Source organism: Alligator sinensis, unplaced genomic scaffold, assembly GCF_000455745.1.
Source record: "Alligator sinensis unplaced genomic scaffold, ASM45574v1 scaffold829_1, whole genome shotgun sequence".
NCBI lineage: Eukaryota > Metazoa > Chordata > Crocodylia > Alligatoridae > Alligator > Alligator sinensis.
The window spans coordinates 1,285,510-1,304,057 of NW_005842399.1; the positions used below are offsets into that span (position 1 = coordinate 1,285,510).

General features: G+C 41.2%; 1 protein-coding gene across 3 annotated transcripts in view; it reads left to right on the plus strand.

Annotated features, from left to right (window-relative positions):
• Positions 1 to 18,548, plus strand: part of MED27 (mediator complex subunit 27) — a 148,327-nt gene that overhangs the window by 90,515 nt on the left and 39,264 nt on the right. For all 3 annotated transcript variants that reach the window (XR_003095525.1, XM_025211303.1, XM_006029815.3), the window contains one exon: positions 14,600 to 14,693. Coding sequence is in view for 2 of the 3 variants with exons in the window: in XM_025211303.1 (XP_025067088.1) it covers positions 14,600 to 14,693 (94 nt within the window). In the remaining variant the exon portion in view is untranslated. The remainder of the gene's footprint in view (positions 1 to 14,599; positions 14,694 to 18,548) is intronic.

Sequence of the window (18,548 nt, forward strand, 5' to 3'; positions counted from 1 at the left end):
TAAGATGTAGAAGGAGAAAAGCAGAGTTTTTTGAAGGCATCGAGTTTGATCACGATGTGTCAAGAGAGAGGAAGCCAGCGAAGAGAGATTGGGGGGTGCGGGAGATGACATTGAAGCAGCAGTAGAAGAGAGGAGACAGAAGGAAGTTACAGGCTGTGGTATAAGATGGTCAAGTCTCGGTGAAAGGATTTTGCAGTCAAGTTGGAAAGGAGCAGTGAGTTTTAGCGAGATGTTATGGAGGCAGAAGTGACAGCTTTTGACAAGAGCCAAAAAACTTCTGGAATTTTGTGAAAGGGACTGCGATGTATTTCCAGCTTCAAAGCACGAATCGGCTGCTCCCGCCAGCTGTCATGGTGAATGTTTCAAGTCTGGGAGTTGCTTTCTCAGTGTGAGAATTGGTTGAATCTCCCTTCACTCTCTCCCCCACTGCCCATGTGAGTACAAAGTGTCATTTCATAAGAGCTGGCAGAGATCTCTGCTTTAATAACTTTTGTTAATTGATGCCACTGAAAAGCCTGCTGTGGAGTTGAATTTACTACATGCAGAGACTTGTGCAGCAGGCAACTGTTGGATTAAATTATAATTTTAACCCTGAGATTAATAAATTACATTTTAATATGAAAAAATTACATTACGCTATGGCTACTGTTTTTATAATAATAGCTTCACTAGACTTCATGCCTGCTATACACTTATTCTACTTATCAGCACTGTAACTTTTTAAAGCTTTACCATCAGTGATGGCCTTAAAGTACTTAGGGGGGTTCATTCTGGTTTGTTTTGGTTTGGCCTTTTTTTTATACCACTTACTGTTGCCGAGTCCACCTGAAGTCTAGTATCTATGGAAGTGAATGTTATATTGCTTGTAGACTCTGCCGCATGCCACAAAGGCCAGTAAAACCAGGCTGTGTCGGAAAGCAGAGTTAGGAGTTAAATTTCATGGTTATGGATCCTTAAGTTGAAAATTGCCTGGTCCCTAGAAGGCGGGGATATGTTCTCGAAGCAATGCAGATTGCAAAAAAAGTCAAGGGCTTTAAAGGTCAAAGACAACACTTCACTTTGTCCTGAAAAGTAGTTTTCAGAATGTGTAAATAATAGAGCTGGGGGAGCTCTTGCTAACTTTGTGACCACGGTTCTGCTTTGTAGCTCTTCAGTGGATCATTGTGGCCATTTAGAACCTGTTGGCCCACTGGAGCAATTTGAACATCAACGTGAATACAATTTTGGACATAATTACAGCATTTACTAGGTCGGTTCTAGTTGTGTGTCCCCCTTTTTCCTCTGGAATTATGCTGTTTCATATTCTATTTTTCCTACACAACAATAGGGTAGATAAGGGGAATTTTCAATAAACATTTTAGCTTACTGGTATCTTTACGCCTACTTATTAGGGTGCTTTGTGGTTGTGAAAAAGTCCAAGATGACTTCTTATTTGACATAATGTGCTGGAAGTATGTAAAGCTTTAGGTCTGGTAGACTGTCATCTTCATGATTAGTCTGAGCCCCTCATACCACGGGCATTGTAAATCAGAGCAGTTTAACTTATTCAGAGTATTGAAAGAGGAGCAGGATTGCAATTTCAGTTAAGAGTTGAGGTGCTGGGCAAAGGCATACATACCGTGTTTACTCAAATAGAAGATGACCCTGATTATAAGACAACCCCCCAGTGGTTAGATTCTGTATACAGGAAATTTATAAATTTGTTGCAATTTTCCAGGTATAGAATTGAAATATTGGAAGTTTGCCTTGAATTTGGCCCCGTCCCACCGCTATAGCAGGGAAAATTAATTGGGGGGGGGGGTCAGGTAGCCCTTTGCTTTCTGCTTCCCTTCAGATTTTTCCCCTGGCAGATCTTTCTCCCTCTCCTTACTGTCAGACCCTGCTCTCCCTGAGCACAAGGAAGTGAGGAGCGAATTTGAACACAATAACCTTGAGAATAAACATAGCTGTAGCAATTGCATATAGTACCCATGCACTTAGTTTATCCAGAATTGATGCATGTTACTTCTTCTTGAAACTGCTGCAAGGTTTAGCACAGGTACTTCATAAATACACTTTTGAGCAGCGCCTTGGTATCCATTTATATGTACTACAGACTATGCATGACAGTCCAAAGCCAAAAGGCTCGTGACTTACCACATAGTTCCTTGAGTTGGACCCCACTAGAGTTGACAGCGTTTCAAACCATGGTGACCCCACAGCTCAGTACTGTTCAGTATGTGTATGTACAGTAAAATCCCTGTTATTCAGCACGAGTTGGGAATGGGGGGTGGGGGAGGGGTGGTTGTGCTGGTAAGCTAAAAGTGCCAGTTACCTGTGACGCAGGGTTTCTGGCCTGGGGGGGGGGGATGGCCACACACGCGGGGTGGCAGCAGCAGTGGGTGGTGGTGGTGGCCACTGTGTGTGGGCTTCCCCACCCCCCCCATGCAGCAGGAAGCAAAGCAGCGCAGCACAACCATGTGCATCCTGCAGTCCAGCAATGCAGCAGGAGGCAAAACGGTGTTGTATGGTGCAGAAATTCTGGTTAATAAGGTATTCTGGTTGCTGAGGTACCAGATAACAGATTTTACTATAGTTCAGATATGCCCCCCCTCCCCGTCCCCCCAAAAGGATCCATGTGCTAATTAGCCCCCACTCATGACTGCAACTGCATGTCTTGTTGCAAGTCCTGGATGCAGGTGGGGCACAGGGCAGCCTGGTCCAGCTTCACCTCATGGAGGGTGGGACCACACTAATCATGTGCCTGGCTGAGAGAGGGGTCAACGGGGATTCTAGGTGAACCTTATGCAATGCTGTAGCTCACCATGACTTGAAAAAGATTTGGTGGTAAGGGGGACTGCACTTACTGGGATGTATCATCTGTCTTATTCAGATGGACTGTACTAACCTATCTTTGTGGTAGATTCTCATCAGTATGTTTGCCCAATGTATGTCATGTGTTTATAGTCATGCTCAGTGTTGGCTGTATTTAATCAGCTTAACAGTTGGTTCCCATTAGTGAGCACATGCTGCTTTTGGCAGCTGTTTAACAGTAGACAGTTTATTTAATGAGATTTTATTGTATGCAGTTGTAAGACGAGGGGCTCCCCCCCAACCCCTGTGCCAGTTGGTGGGGAAAATCTCATTTTGTATTCAAGTAAATATGGTAGTTAGGTAAATTGTAAGATTGTAAATTGGAGAATAACGGCAAGATGACCTCAATGCTTGACCCAGCGGGGAATTCCCTCCCTTTTCTTCCCCATCCCATTCATATGGTCTGCATTGCTAAAAGTACTGGAAGTCATGAGTAGTAGGTTTAGTGTGCCTGGTGTGGGGTGAAGCTGTTCCAGCATCTTTGGGTGAATTAAAATCTGGGGTCTTCTGCTATCAAGCCATTTAAATAAGTATTTGCCCTCAACTTCAATGAGACTTGCTAATTTATGGCATCCTGAATTATTGTCAGGTTGAAAGCTGGCTCTGGTTTACTCAGCATGAGCTAAAGGAGCAAAACTTGCACTGAAGAAAAATGGAGAGCAGCCTAGTAAGAACCAACACAGACAATAATTCATCATTGAAAAAAAACAGCACCTAGAAGTTGTTCCCTCTCTGCAAGATGTGGTTTGGGTAATATGTCTTGCCTACATCCCTGCTCTGGTTCCCCGTAAACTGGTTATTAATACAAATATTCCCAAATTTCAGATTTTTCGCCTTGAGTTGAAAAAATGAACAACATACATCTCAAACACTGTGTGGGATAAATGCTATTTAAATCTTGCCTGAGCTGCTAAACATCATGCTAGCCTTGGATCACTGGACTGCATCCAGTAAAAAAGAGAGGTCATGCTAGACAACTAAGCCATCTGTCCAGCGTAGAATTGAAAGGCTTTTATAATGAACTGTTTTTCCATTTTACCCTCTTTTTGGGAGCCCGGGTAAGAATCAAAACGCTTTTAAAAAGCCGTAGCAACAGAGATGGTTTCTGAATTGTCCTTACCTTGTAAACCTGATCTTTTAACACACAACTGTATCTCAGCATTCTGCAGAACTAATTAGTGCATTATAAACAGTGTTTTTTAACAGGCCTGGTAATAACATAATGCACATCTTCAGAAGTATCTCCTATCCGTTCCAGGCATTGGTTTTCTAACACAGACTTAGAGGATTTTTATATGCTTATTGACAACACTGCTGGGAGGGTTTCAAAGAACTATGACTGTCTGCTAGTGCTGCTGCTTCCCAGAGCTGATTTTTGTAACAAAACAAAAAGATTTAAGGCACAAAGTGTTGCATTTATAATTAACTTTGGAATTTATGCTCTTGTTTATGAACTAGATAGCTGTCCTTGGCTTTACCAGCACAGCCTATTTATAGGAAAACTACAACCTAAAAACTATAGCTAACAACAGTGATATTTGTGGTTAAGCATCCCAGCTCAGATGTAAGTTTGTTCTCTAAATTGTATTGCACATCCTTGTATAATAACTATTCACCGTTTGGAATAAAAGATTTTCTGTTGAAGATGTTTTTAAAAAGGTGTTTTTTTTTGTTTTATCCGTGTTCTGCTCAAATGTCAAGATCGGAAGTTCTGAGAACACGTTTCCATCGACTTCAGAATATTTAAGGGCCAGTCTGTTTATAAATTAAATACAAAACAAATCAATCATGTTCTTGGATGAAGATGCTAAGCTTAGAGCACAGGAATGGGGAGAAGAGCAGGGAAGATGAGTACAGGGCAGAGAGGAAGGTACATCTGAAGTCAGTGAGGAGCAAAACGTGGTACAGCATGTGTGTAGTAGGAATGAGTTATGATGGGTTGCTTGTGAGATAGGGAAGTTAGTACACCTTCATTAGAAAAACCACTGTTTTGACTAATGGGTGAATTTGCTTTGGTATTTTGATATGACTTGGTAATCAAAAATCCAGTTGGTGTAGTCTGTTTTCTTTACTATGTAGATGCAGTTGTATTTGAAGAGGCATCTTTTAAATACAAGGAGATGCTGTATTGTTGCGATGAAACGCGCTAATGCATTTCCTGGTAGGATTTTGCCGTATGAGCGCATTGGATTAAGAGCTGTAGAAAGAGCTAAGAATGCTGCATGTGAGCCACATACATCAAGAAAAGTATAGGATATACTCTTCTCCTTACTGAGCTTTCTTTTGTCTTGCAGAGGAGTTGGGGAAAGGAAGATCTAAGGGCAGGCCACCTTTTACACATCATGTGGTCCAGAGAGAGTTTTGGATAGAGAGGACTTCACAAAAGAGAGCAGTGCAGGGGCGGGCAGTTATTTTGGGCAGAGGGCTGCTTACTGAGTTTCGGCAAGCCGTTGAGGGCCACATGACAGGCAGCCCAGGGCAGATTAATATTAATTTTCTACATTTTTTTAGGAGCCCCGTGAGCGGGATAGAATGGCCTGGTGGGCTGCATCTGGCCCCTGGACCACATTTTGCCCACCCCTAGAATAGGGGCTGCTGGAGGAGAAAAAGTGCAGTTTGTCTTGAAGCAGTTGACCTAGTTTGCATTATATGCGACTTCTGGAGAGAGCGGAGACCCCCAAGGTAGTTAGCTACCTCTTGTGACAGGGCAGCAGTGTCTGTCTTAAGATTCCTGCAGACAAGAGTTGCTTGTGTGCAGATTGTTAGAACATCTGTTCACAACCGTGTGCTTCTCTCTTAAATAAACTGTACCAAGAAAATACTTGACTCCATGCCAGTGGTATCTGCTTCAACTGGGAGGCTCAACCACAAGGCCTCAGATCTGTCACACCAGGCCCAGGTTTAAGAATAGCTAGCAGAAAGAGCAAACTGGCTACCAAATTATTTTTAAATAGTTTGCTGTGCTAAAAGCTCCAGATCTTCTGTGTACCTCCCTAGGGTCCAAAGTTCATCACTTTTTCACTTTCTCTTCATCCTTGTTATTCCATTTTATTTATTAGTTGTTTTCCCAGGGACTCATTTCAACTGGTGCCCATCTGTAGACTGGAGAAAGTTGGGACACATTGGAAAGCCTCTCTCTTGGTCTGAGAATATGTAAAACAGTAGTATCAGAAGCAGAACTAGACCTTTCTCTTTTCTTAGCTACTCAGCATCTCTGAGGCTGCATAAGGCTTTCTGTAATGTAAATAGGAACCGTAATCTTGGGAAGTTTTAACAGGTTGACAGATATGTGCAAATCGTGACTCATTGCTCATTTTGGCACTAAATTAATGTCTTTCAGCTCGGTGTCTGCTCAAGTATAAAATAGTCACTGCTGGTGAATGCTTCAGGTTTTGTTTGAATGGGTTTGAAAGGTAAAAATTCAAGTGCAGCAAAATGTAAAGGGTCTTTCAAGACAGTACCTTGGTAATACTTCCCTAAATGGAAGAAGCTAGGATGGCAGTGTTGAGGTCTAACTTCAGCAGAGGTGAACTACCTGGTGCCCCATAGCAAATATAGCAAGCCAGATGCTGGTGTGCTGCCACTTGCACTCCCTTAAACTCTTGGTTCCCTCTTCTGTATTTCCCAGCATGTCTGGCTGACCACGGTGAGACATTATAGGAGAGGGACTCCCTGATCTGTGGCTGCTGGTGATGTTTCTGGAGTGCCATGAGGATTCAGGATCCCCCTTTCTCTGGTTCCCTTTCTTTGGGGCAGCCAGGGAGATATCACCTAAGCAAACAGTCTTAAGACTTCAGGAGCATCATTTAAGATGAGATCATTCAAGAAGAGAAAGCTGTATTATAAAATAATGGCTTGAACCATCAGGGCCAGTTTGAAACTACAAAGCTCATTTTTAGCTGAGCAACAGGATGGCTGTAGTTAAAGTGTAATGAAAGGAAACTATGTTGCTAGGTAGCAATACTCTTTCACTTTTTTGGCAGACAGCTTCAGAGATCTAGCTTTGTCTTCATGGTCTTGGGCTTTCCTTTCATCCTTCATCGGTTTTGTACGTTTTACATGACTTCGATATGCCTGGCTTATCAGTGTAAGGTACTTTCCTCCTTAATCATTGTGTCCTCCCTGCCGTGCATTTGTTCGAACCGACTGTTCAGCACTCTGAGCAGATAACGTCCGGTGCAGTATTCCCCTGTTCAGCACTCCTCTCTGATCATCTCAGTGCATTGTGGGGTGCTGTATTGAAAAGCACACATTCTAGCATTGGGAAATAAATTACTGCCTTTCTAAAATACCTTACCTGGCATCCATTCATGTTGCCAAGCACCATTTTTGAATTGATGTCAGACAGTATGACTAATGTAGCTGGGGACCATGACCGACCGTCGTTACAACAGGATGTCCATCACAGGGTAGTGCAGAGCAAGATGGTCAATGTAGGAAGAGAGAACTAGAACATGAAATTCAGCATTCCTACAGGGCATTTTGTCTTTGCAAGTTGTATATGTTGAAGTGGTGTGGCTGCAAGCTTTGGCTTCACAGGTGCTAAAAGAAATCAGTAAAGGTTCAAGAGTTTGTCCTAATCGCAGCCTGCACTGATAAAGTATTTCTTTTCTCTCAATGTCTGAGTTCCACCCCATCTTCTTTTTGCACTCAGGCTTGCTTTGAGATGAGGGGGGACTTCTTTGAAATTTTCCTGCAGCAGCCCCTTGTAGCAAAGTCACTCTATTTATGTCATACTAGTGGTTTTAATTGGGTGAGGGGCAGGGACTACTGCAGCATTCAGCAGGTTGGTAATTGCATGTGCACCCTCTGGAGATTATTTAGGCCAAGTTCACCCATGCCATATTCCTATTTTCTATTCGATTATTCATGAAAGCTATGATATAGAAAACAAGCTCTTCTCCTGGCCCAATGTCTCCACTGGAGGTAGTGGGGGTGGGGGAGGACGCAAAGAAAAACATCAGCATTTCCTGGTTGTTGGAGATTAGCTTTCAAAGCACTTACTGGACAATGCATTTATCTAGTCTTCTGGAATCCTAGTGAATACTGGCTTTTACTTTTTGCCAATAAATTGTTTGTCCAGGATAGTTCTGTGGTACTTTGCAAAATAGACTGAACTAATGTTTTTCTGTAGTTGAGAACTGCAGAAAGACAGAGTATAATATAGTGTAGGACTTTTTTTGGCAGTAGTACAAGTGTAAGGCCTTGGGGTGTAGAAATTCTTGAAAATCAGCCACTTGGGAAAGAGGTCTACAGCTGCCAACTAATTCATTACCTCTAATTACATTACAGGTGTGGTGGGAATAGTTCCTTAGCAGAGGTAGTGCAATAGCATGTGCCAAAGGAAGAAACCAGGGGCTTTGAGCCTTGTGTGTCAAGTGTTCACTCGGGGCAAAAGAAAACTGTAGGAGTAGCCATGCTTGAGGAACAATGTTGGCATGAACCTCATGCCAACTTATTTTTAAACTGCCTTTTAGGTAACAAAGAAGCAACCTGTAATCGTGGATCTGTCCAGGTGAACTAATTTTATGTCTACATAGTTAAGTCCTTGATTATTCATAATTTAAATCTTTTGCATGAGTGCTTTTAAGCTACTTTTCAAAGAACAGGTTAATTCTCATCAGTAGGTATAATTGGTAAGAGGTTGACTGGTAAGAAAATACAGCTACTGCACTAAATTTGGTGCTACTTCTGCTAGCAAGGAGGATATACTTTATCTTGGTGCATGTAACTAATTACATAGCTCATCTTAGTTTTGTTTAATCTTTACACTTTGATTGTGTTAGAAAATAGCCGTTTGTTTCTGGTTTACTAGGGTTGTATTTCAAGCTGCATTTGGATGAAAAGTGGAATTCCATTAAAATGTACAAAAGCAGCATTTTTGTATTGTTCTTGTTACTGAAATAAATCTGTCTTAAATTAACTAGGTACAAGAGAACAACTGAAGGCTTTATCATAGTTAACAAATTGCTGGATTGTTTCTGGCCCCCATGAGTCAGATTTTCAAATGCCTAAAGAAGCAGATCATCGCTTAGTGGGATTTTCAAAAGCGTCTAAATAGATTAGGTGTCTTATTTCCAGTGGGCATGTCTACATGTTCATTAACGCGCTTTAGGTAATGTGCATTAAATCTAGTACCTCCATTGTGAGGTACTAGAAAAAGGCGTGTTAACCTAGTTTAATGTGCATTAGCTAAAGAACATGAGGTTTTTATGGCATTTTAATGCTCATTAAAATAGGCTAATGTGCATGCATAGACACACCCAGTGAGCTCTAATTTAGGATATGATAGTACTTGAATGTAGTTGGCAAAATACAGAATGTGCTGACCTGGGTGTGGCCCTGTCAGTTTGCCAAACAAGTGGTATAAAACTTTAAAAAAAATCACTTTTGGTTGTGTATGAATTCGTTATTATCTGAAACCAGAACATTTAGAATTTGTTGCCATAGCTATTTCTTTAAATTCTGCAGTAATTTGCATTGTAGCATCCAAGGTTGGGTTGTGTATTGATTGAGTATTAGTTAAGAAGAACCTCCATATTTTTTGATTAGCATATGGTTAGCAATGACCTCTGTTCACACACAAGTGACAGCTGAATTTGCTTTTTGCTGAGTCTGGAGTGCTTGGGTTTAAGTAACATACACACATGGGCATGCTTAGAATAGAAATGTATCAGATGCAGGAGTGTCTAAAATGACCCTGACGCGTAGTGTTGATGGGTGAACTACCTGCCTTGGAGCCTTGTTTTACCTGCCTTCCACCGTCCTGAGGAAACCAGTTTTATCTTATACAAAATGACTCAGTCTTATAAGAAAGCAAGCTGATATCCAGTTTCATCTGCATGAATTAACTTGCTTTTTTTCTTCCTCTTTGCAACAGGAAGCGCATAGCAGGCTTCTATGTAAAAATCTTACTGTAGTTCTGATCTTTGTTGCTTATTGAATGTTGGCATAGTTCCCCCATGTATCAAAAGGTATATAACTCCAGTGATGATTTAATGATAATGCCAGTGGTGGCTTTGGCTTATTGACTTGCAAAATTGCATTGAGAGCTCATCGTTCCCAGTGAAAAAAATAATGTTTTACTTTCCTTTCTGTAGTGGATAGTTAATATTCTGAAAAGACTTTTAAAGCATAAGCCTGTGCTAACATGAGAACATATCCATCTATACTTTTATTCATTCATTCATAGCTATGTAGTTCATTTACCATGTTTATGCCTGCAACCAGCAGGGACTCGCTAGCACCCCTTCTGAGTTTCAGGTGCTTTTAACAGAACCTGAATAGAGGAGCGTTTTCTTTTGGCTTTGAAAAGTTTTTACGCATGTTTTTAGACCAGGAGAGTTGTCATTCCAGTGGCACTGTTTTATTTGAGCTTTTTAATAAATTCTTTTTGTCAGTGGCTTAAAAATTTTTATGCAAAAATGTTTCCCCTCCAAGCTATACTTGACAAACATCATCTTATGCTTTTGTTTCAGAGTTTCGTGGATTCATATGGTACGTTATAAAAGTCTACTTAAAGTGCTTTTAAACTGTGGATTAAGAAAAGACTTTTTCACCCACTTGAGAAATATAAATATTGAATGTGAGAACCTTTTTAAGCATTGTTTTGCTGTAACGTGTTTTTCAAAAAAATTTTTTTTAATATTTCAGTTTGCTCTGGTAAATATGTTTGAAAAGGATTAGCACATTCAGTAGTCCAATCAAAATAATGTTTTAAATATGATTGCTATAGAATTAAAATCTTTTTGGCTTGTACTTGTGAGAGAAATCTGTTGTTCCAAGTATTTTAGTATGTTTTTGCATCTGAATTTATACAGATTTTTTTTGTTTGAGATTAGGCATCAAGTTGCCTTTATTTAAAATTATTATTTTAATCTTGTACTTGGTGCACTATAGGTGTGTTTTAGTGTGTAGTATAGTACAGTATTGTACACATAGGCAAAATTGCATATTCTAGTCCTGCAGCACTAACAGTCTAAATTGCTCGAAGGGGCATACACAAGATTTGCCTTCTGAAATAGGGTATGAATGTGGGATCTCATAAAATCTTTAGCAGCAACATTTCAGGACAGCCATATTACTTAGGCATTGTAAAACCATGAGTGAAATATGTAGAGCTTCTCAAACGAGTAATTAAAAACTTTATAGCACCCCAAGCCCTTGCATAAATGATTACATATTCGATGCAATTTTGTTAGTGCAAAATGACTTTGAAATCGCTTATTCTCATTTTCTTCAGTTCCTATTTCTTTATTGTTTCTTCCTACTTTACCTCAAATTACTTTACTTGCTCATTTGACTTGGTCCTCTTGTCTCTGGTAGAAGGGTAGCATGTCCACAATGAGCTTCTCCCTAGCCTTGCTGTTTGACTTCAATCCAGGTCGCATCAACTTCCTTTAGCCTACGGTGTATCCTTTCCTCTAGGACTATTTTGGTTTTCCTGTCTTGTAAAAAGGTTAAAAGCAGAAGTTTAAGTTTTATGGTACGAGGCTTTGGATGCTCAGTTTGTTCACATCTTTGGGAAAGGGGTAAATGGCACTCAGTCACTGTGATCTGCTTCAATGCGAGAAGGGTCTCCAGTGGCATGGGGCTTCTTGAGTTGGCTGATGGTATGGGTAGGGTTTGATGGCTGAGCTTTAAGACAGAGAATATGATTTCATGTGAAATGTAGCTCCCTGGCACTGAGGAGGTTCAGCATTGGTGCAGTTTTTGGTATGGGCACAATAGGTTCCAGTGTCTTAGGGCTGTTGAGAGGAAGCTGCTTTTTCTTTTGAGAAAAGTGCTTCATTTTCAATGCAAGGAATGATATGGCTTGTGTATCCAGGTTAAGAAGGTTGGATTGGGTTGTGAAGGTGACCCTTTCAAGGTTAGGTTTTTGTTTGCCATGATCACCCTTCTTCCTCTTGAGTTTTTAATGAGCTTATAGTACTCCTTTCACCAGGCTTGTTTTGTAGTTAATCAGTTAATCTCACATTGCAGGGCTTCTGTTGGTTTTCTGTACAGAGCAGGGATGTTTTTCATCTAAGAGCACAATTTGGAGGTCTTTGTTCTCCCCAAATATTAAGACAGAAATATGAACTGGCAGGATAACAACCCTATGCCATCATGGGAAATGTGCCCATGTATGCAGGAAAGTGGAAAGATTTGTGCTGGAGTTTATTGAGGCTTAATGAAAGAAGGTAGAGCATGTTAAGGGAGCATCGTCACTCAGGGTCTAAAACAGTGGGGGCCAACCCTTTTGTGAGGTGTGCCACAAATTAGCTGTGAGCCCTCCCCGAGAGCCACTCTGATCCTTCTCCTGCCTAATCTGCTGCCTTTTTTTCTGCTCTTTGCACTATTTGCCACTGTGCTGCCAGTCCCTTTCCTGATCTTCTGCATATCACACACACAGGCTGTCTGTGGCATGCATGCTGCAGGTTGGCCACCCCCGGTCTTGAGGATGCAAATGATCCACGAACTGGAAGGATAGGATTAATGCACGCAGGCATGGTCTCTCAGCTATATTGTTTACTATAATGCAGGGGCTTTCAACCTTATTTGAGGAGTGTACTCTTTTTGGTGAGTGGTACTCCTGGTGGATACCCCCTTTTGGATGTGGAGCTGGGTGGATGCCCCAGTGGCCAGTCAAGCAGGAGACCAAATGTGACGGGGCACTCAGCAGCACACCACGTACCCCCTAGGGCCTTCCCAAATACCCCCAAGGGTATGCGTACCCTGGTTCACAACCCCTGCTACATAACATATTAAGTTTATAAGTCCCTTGGAAGTATATTGGTAATGGAGGAAACCTTGCTGTCATCAGTATGAATGGAGCTGAGTTCAGAGAACTTGGGAGGGAGGACTGCAATGCTGAAATTCTGTTTTTGGTGTACGTATTATTCAACAGGGGTTTTTATTAGCTGTTGGCTTTCATGGTGCTCCAAAGCTAACTTCTGTCTTATTGCTTTTCTAGCACTGAGCTTTCCTGGTGGGTGTCACCTGCACAGTGTTCAGTGGTGCAAAATGTAGTACTAGAGCTCATAAAGTGCTGCTAACTCTGACTGGTGAATAGATTGTAATGGAGTTTGTGATGCTTGCAAATGTCATCTGAAGTCAGCTTATAAAATGTCTTAAAGCAATTCTTGACCAGTCTCAGATGGCAGGTGGTGTGACAGAGCTGTTTATTGAAAGCATGGCAGGGGATAGCCTTACAATGCTTGTAAGTCTTGGATGAGCTCTGCTTTAGAAGGCAGAAGGATTCCTATTGATTTCAGGCATTTCACTAGAGAAGGAAATAAAATGAGAGCACATTTTGTCCATTGGAATTCCAGAGTTAATTAGGAAAGAAACCTGTAAATCGGCCAACTTGCCTTTTGTTCCCCTCCTCACTTTGTCTGGTGTATATAGGCTAGAATAAAACTTCTGGACTTCTGGCTTCTTATCTGCTGGGTTGCTCATAAAGGTGGGTTTTGAAACCTGTACGTGACTGAAACATGAGTTGTTGGTTCTCATAGTTTAACTGGTTTATGCTGTTTTATTCTGTCATAGGTTTGGTTGGTAATGGTTATAGTGTTAAAGAAAGATGTTCAGACTTCTGGAAGGCAGTTGACTTTATAACCGTATGGCATTTTGATTAAGAAACTAGACGATAAGATAATTAGCATGGCACATATTAACGGAATAGACAAATGGCTGTCTCAAAGTGTTATTGTAAATGGGGAATGGTCATCATGCAATATTTCATAGACATTAGGGCGGGAAGGGACCTCTGAAGATCATCGAGTCCAGCCCCCTAAGATATGTTTCTATCAAGTTTGTACAGGGACCAGTGCCTTGAGCCTACCTTATTTAACATTTTTATCTGTGACCTGGAAGCAAACATAAGATCTTCCCTGGTAAAATGTTAATACTTGGGGAGTGCTAAATAACGAAGAGGACAAGTTACAGATATCGAGCGGTTTACAGCTTTTGGTAAGCTAGGCACTAGTGAAGGCACCTATTTCAATGTGCTTAAATGTAAAGATGTATATCTCAGGATAAAGAACGTAGGCCTCGCTTATAGGATGTGTGACTGTCTTGGGAAGCAGTAACTCTGAAAATGACGTGTTATGCAGGGTGAACATGTTTCCAAAAATACGGTGGCTAAAAGAGGTGACATGATCGTTGGATGGCTAAACAAGGGCATCTGGAGGAGTAGTGGGCAGTTGGTAGTTCCTGTGTGTTTGGCTCAAGGCTGCTTGCTGCTGGAGAGCTCTGTCCACTTTTGCTGTTGGCCATTCATTAAGGGTGTGGACATATGGGACAGGGTTCGGGGAAGAGCCATGAGGTTGCATAAAGGATTGGAAATCATGTCTAGATTCAAGGAGCTCAATTTGTTGAGTTTATCAAAGAGAAGCGGAGGCTTAAGGGTCTGAAAAGTACCTTCACAGTGAACAAAGGTTTGATAATGGGCCCCTTCAGTCTGTCAAACAAGGACCTGAAACTCAAGCTGGACAAAACTGAGCTAAAAATAAGGTATAGATTTTAGACAGTGAGTGTAATTACCCGTTGAAAAAACTTACTATGGGTTGTGATGGATTCTCCGATAATGGCAATTTTCAAATCAATGTTGGATGTGTTTTTAAAGGAAATGCTGTAGTTGAAATAGGAATTAATTCAGGGGAGTCCAATTGCTACATTATTCAGGAGGTCAGACCAGAGGATCACAGTGGTTCCTTGTGGCAGTATAATTTGAGTAATTTGAGGCTTCTGTTTTGTTTGGTAGGTATGTTGATGACGTGATCAACCGCATTGACAGGATGTTCCCTGAGATGTCCATCCAGCTATCCCGACCCAATGGTACCTCTGCAATGCTTCTGGTAAGCTTGGTTCTCAGGGACTCGCTTGGGATGGGTTGCATAACTGTCACTGGCATACATACCCCAAAGCCCCAAGCCCATTTCAAAAGAGTACTCTTGAGGTCGTACAACAACACCACACGCTTCTTTCTCTCTAAAGGAGGATGAGAAAATATATACAAAAGTAATCCAAAAGTAAGGACAGCCAGTTCTGCAAAACTTCTTGGGAGACCTGAGAAGCAGGTATATCAGCCTACAGACTGCAAACTGGGAGTCCCAGTCTTATGCAAGGGAAGTGTAAAAGGAAAGGTTGAGGAGAAACTAAGTTGCTTCACTTGCTTTGTGTTCACTAATAACTAGCAGCCAGTGGATTATAGGATATGTTGCTCAAAAGGGTTTTGCCCTCTATATAAAATCTACTTCATGCATATTTTCCTCGTGATGTAGTTTCTTCTGTTGTAGCAGGGGTTAATGTATTTAATCAGAGGTGTTTGGGTTTGAAAAGAGAGGTAAATGATGAAAAAGTACCTTCTCTTCAAGAGAATAATTTTAATCTCCAAACTACTTGGGTATGATCATGTAATACACTGAGCCTGTCCGGCCTCAGACATTTTAACCATGCCTTCAGCAGCCTTAGCAGTGAGAGAAGATTTAATGACAACTTAAAAAAAAAAATTATCCTCTGTGAAATAGGCTTGTCCAAATTGTTTCTGGGTCAGTGATTTTCTATTCCCTGATGAAGTCAGGAAGTTGGCATCAGAGTGCATGAACAGTAAAAACTGGCTTATTGATAAACAGGTCTAAGGTATTAGACTTACTTCTGCCTGAGCAAACAAGCTTTCATTCCACAAGAACCTATTAAACACATCAATTTTCTCATACAGCTGTTGTATTAATATCAAGGAAGGAGACTTTAGAGTTTCCAGTGCAGCATATTAACTTGTTGAAGTGAAGAGCGTTGAGCTGTGCCAGTGGAACACTTCAGTATGAAATGTAGCTATTTTTATTGTATTGAGATGGAAGTAGACGTTCCATTATTTACCATATTGAAAATACAATGGAAAAGTAGTATCCTATAACTGGGAGGGGACCTATTCAGTCTTTTTCCATCTCTGCTTCACTGCATTTCCCTATTACAGTTGGGTTCTTTCCCGTTGTTGTACAAACAGTTATGAAAAGATTGTATATTATGTATGTATATGTATTTCCTTTTTTACAAAGTGAAGGTGAAAATGAATCTCAAATCAGAATAATTGAAGCAACAAGCATCAGAGCTATGGAACCAGTTTAATATACTAGATTTTCACCTTCAAGTGTTGGCCACTATAAACTCCTTTTTACTGTAATGATTTAAACTTGATTTTTTTCAAGAAGGGAAAAGAAAGTCTTGCAAAAACCTGTGCCGATTTGTAATTATTGCATCCAAGTAGGCATTGTATTACCTTTTCTTCTTGGCAAAGAGTTAAAGCTTGCTTTTTAATATTCAGTCTGAGCCAAGGTTGAATCAAACAGCAAAACATAAGTTTAAATATTTTTGTGACTCAATGCCAGAATTGTTACTTAAATCTTGAGTTGTTTTCATGGACTCCGTAGACCTTGGAATCCTCACTATGGAAAGATATCCCTTGCCCTCCTTGAAGGAGTAAGTTCACTTATCCATGATAATAAGTCTAGCGGTGATTATATTTAGTTTCAGTTAATAATGGAGTGTTAGTTAGTTGATTGATTTTTCTTTTAAAGGACAAAAATTATTTTAAAAAATGAACCGTCAGAGGTTAAAGTAGCAACCAGCTTTCACTGGCTTCGGAACATTTAATCTGCAATTGTTTAATTTGCCAAGGGGTACAATATAGTCCATGAAAAATTGAATTCAGTAGCACAATCCTAAGAAACCATATATTTTCACTTACAATGATGGCTTGAAACTTGCTCTTAGGTTTTCTTATATTTAACCCTTTCTGTGTGTAATAAAAATAAAATAAAAAGAAAATGTTTTTTTTAAAAGTCATTTTTATTTATGCACTTTGAACTTATTTGTGCCATAGACTACTTTGTGTCATATACTGAGCATCCTTATCTGCTCTATTTACTGGGAGACAAGGGCAATCAGTGTTTATCAAGCTTCAAAAACAAATTGGTCAAACGTGCAGAGCATGTGAGGTGTAAACTGGAAAAAATAATTTAGGTTGAAAGAGTTGTGGTTGTAAAAAAAAACCTGTTCTTTGTGATAAAGAACAACTTGCTGAGCAGGGGCATCATTATTGGTAGTAGATTCCTGCCCCGTACCGGTCCAGCGGTGTTCACTTTTCACTTGGCATTCACCTACTCCAGGAACAGTGATCACAAAACCTTGTTTTCAAAGTGTTTGCTGTATATGGTCATGACAGGTTTGTCGTTTCTCCTCTCAAGGCAGCTTTTCCTTCTTTCCCATCTGTCTCAGTGGATGTTGCCAACATGGCAGTATCCATCTGGCCTTGACTGCTGGAAAAGCTTTTGCTGTTTTCAGCCACCAGTCATCCTGTGAAAGTTGTTATAAGATGGGCTGTGAGATGAGCACCTCTGTCACTGGGGACAAGTGAAGCTTGGTAGAAACAAGAGTCCCAAGTCGGTGTGGTTCAATTCAAAGGGCTTGGCCAACGGCTCTGCCCCAGCACCAAGTAGTTCACGAGACACTGCTCATTTTGTTAAAAAAAAAAAAAAGATAAATCCCCTCACCAAGTAGTCTTCATTAGATAACTGTTTGCTTTCATCGATGTAACCTTAATCCATTTTTTCCCTACTGTTTGGTTAGCTCCCAGTCTTGCATCATGTTAAAAAGGCTCTTCTGCAGGGGTTTTCAACCAGGTGTACACGTAGGGGTATCGCAGGGCTTTTCAACCTGGTGCAGGTGGGGGGGTACCCCCACTGGCACTTCTTCCACTGCTGGTTGGCCGCTGGGGGGACCCCCCCCTGCTCATCAACTGCCCGCTGGGGGAACCCCTGTTTGTCCACCGTCCGCTGAGGACTACTTCCCTCTCAACCGGCCACCGGGGGTACACAGACCCAAAAAGGATGAAAACCTCTGTTCATTTGGAAGCTTTTTGAGGTGGAGGTTGGTGGGTCATCTTATTTCGCTTGTGGGGCATCCAACACCTGATCTCACGATTCAGTTTCCGGGTGGGATCTATAGGCTTATTTATGAGGGTACTGGCAAGATAGATAAATATAGCAAGAATGCCCAAAGTAGTGTGGCCCTCAGTTTTAAAAATCGAGCTAGATTGTACCACAGCAAGTGGAAGGGACAAAACCAGTGCGAAAGTGGCCACGGAGGGGATACACCGAGTTGGAAACGCTGGCGGGTGGAGGGAGGTGGAGATGGCAAGCTTCCTCAGGTAGGGTAAAGTTAACCCTGTGCATTGGGGACTCTTTCCGGGAGGCTTCAGGGGACACTCCTGGAATTCTGCTTCTCGGCACCTTAGGAGAAGGTAGGTGCAGAGACTGAGAGACCATCCTCTGGTCTGGGACTCCAACCTCCTGTTTAGTTTGCAGTGAGGATATGATTTTTGTCCCCCTAGCTTGAATATTCAAAGGCAAGACAATTCTACATGCAGCCCCCTGTGCAGAAAATTCTCACGAAGAAGACGATCCTTTGCGTTGCTGTTCATATGTTTTTATTTCACGCCTGGTAGCATATGTTCTGCTTATTAAGGTCTCTTTGGGTGTCATTTTGAAGTTCTAACGCTTAATTATTCTTAACCATCTTTGCAGGGAAAATAATAGTTCTGAATGTTTCACAAGTGGGAAAATGCGCGTTTGCTAGACCACTTACTAGCTTCAAAATGGCTGAAGAGGTTTGCTCAGCCTTTCCCAATAAATGGCCTAAAGGAGAGGATGGTG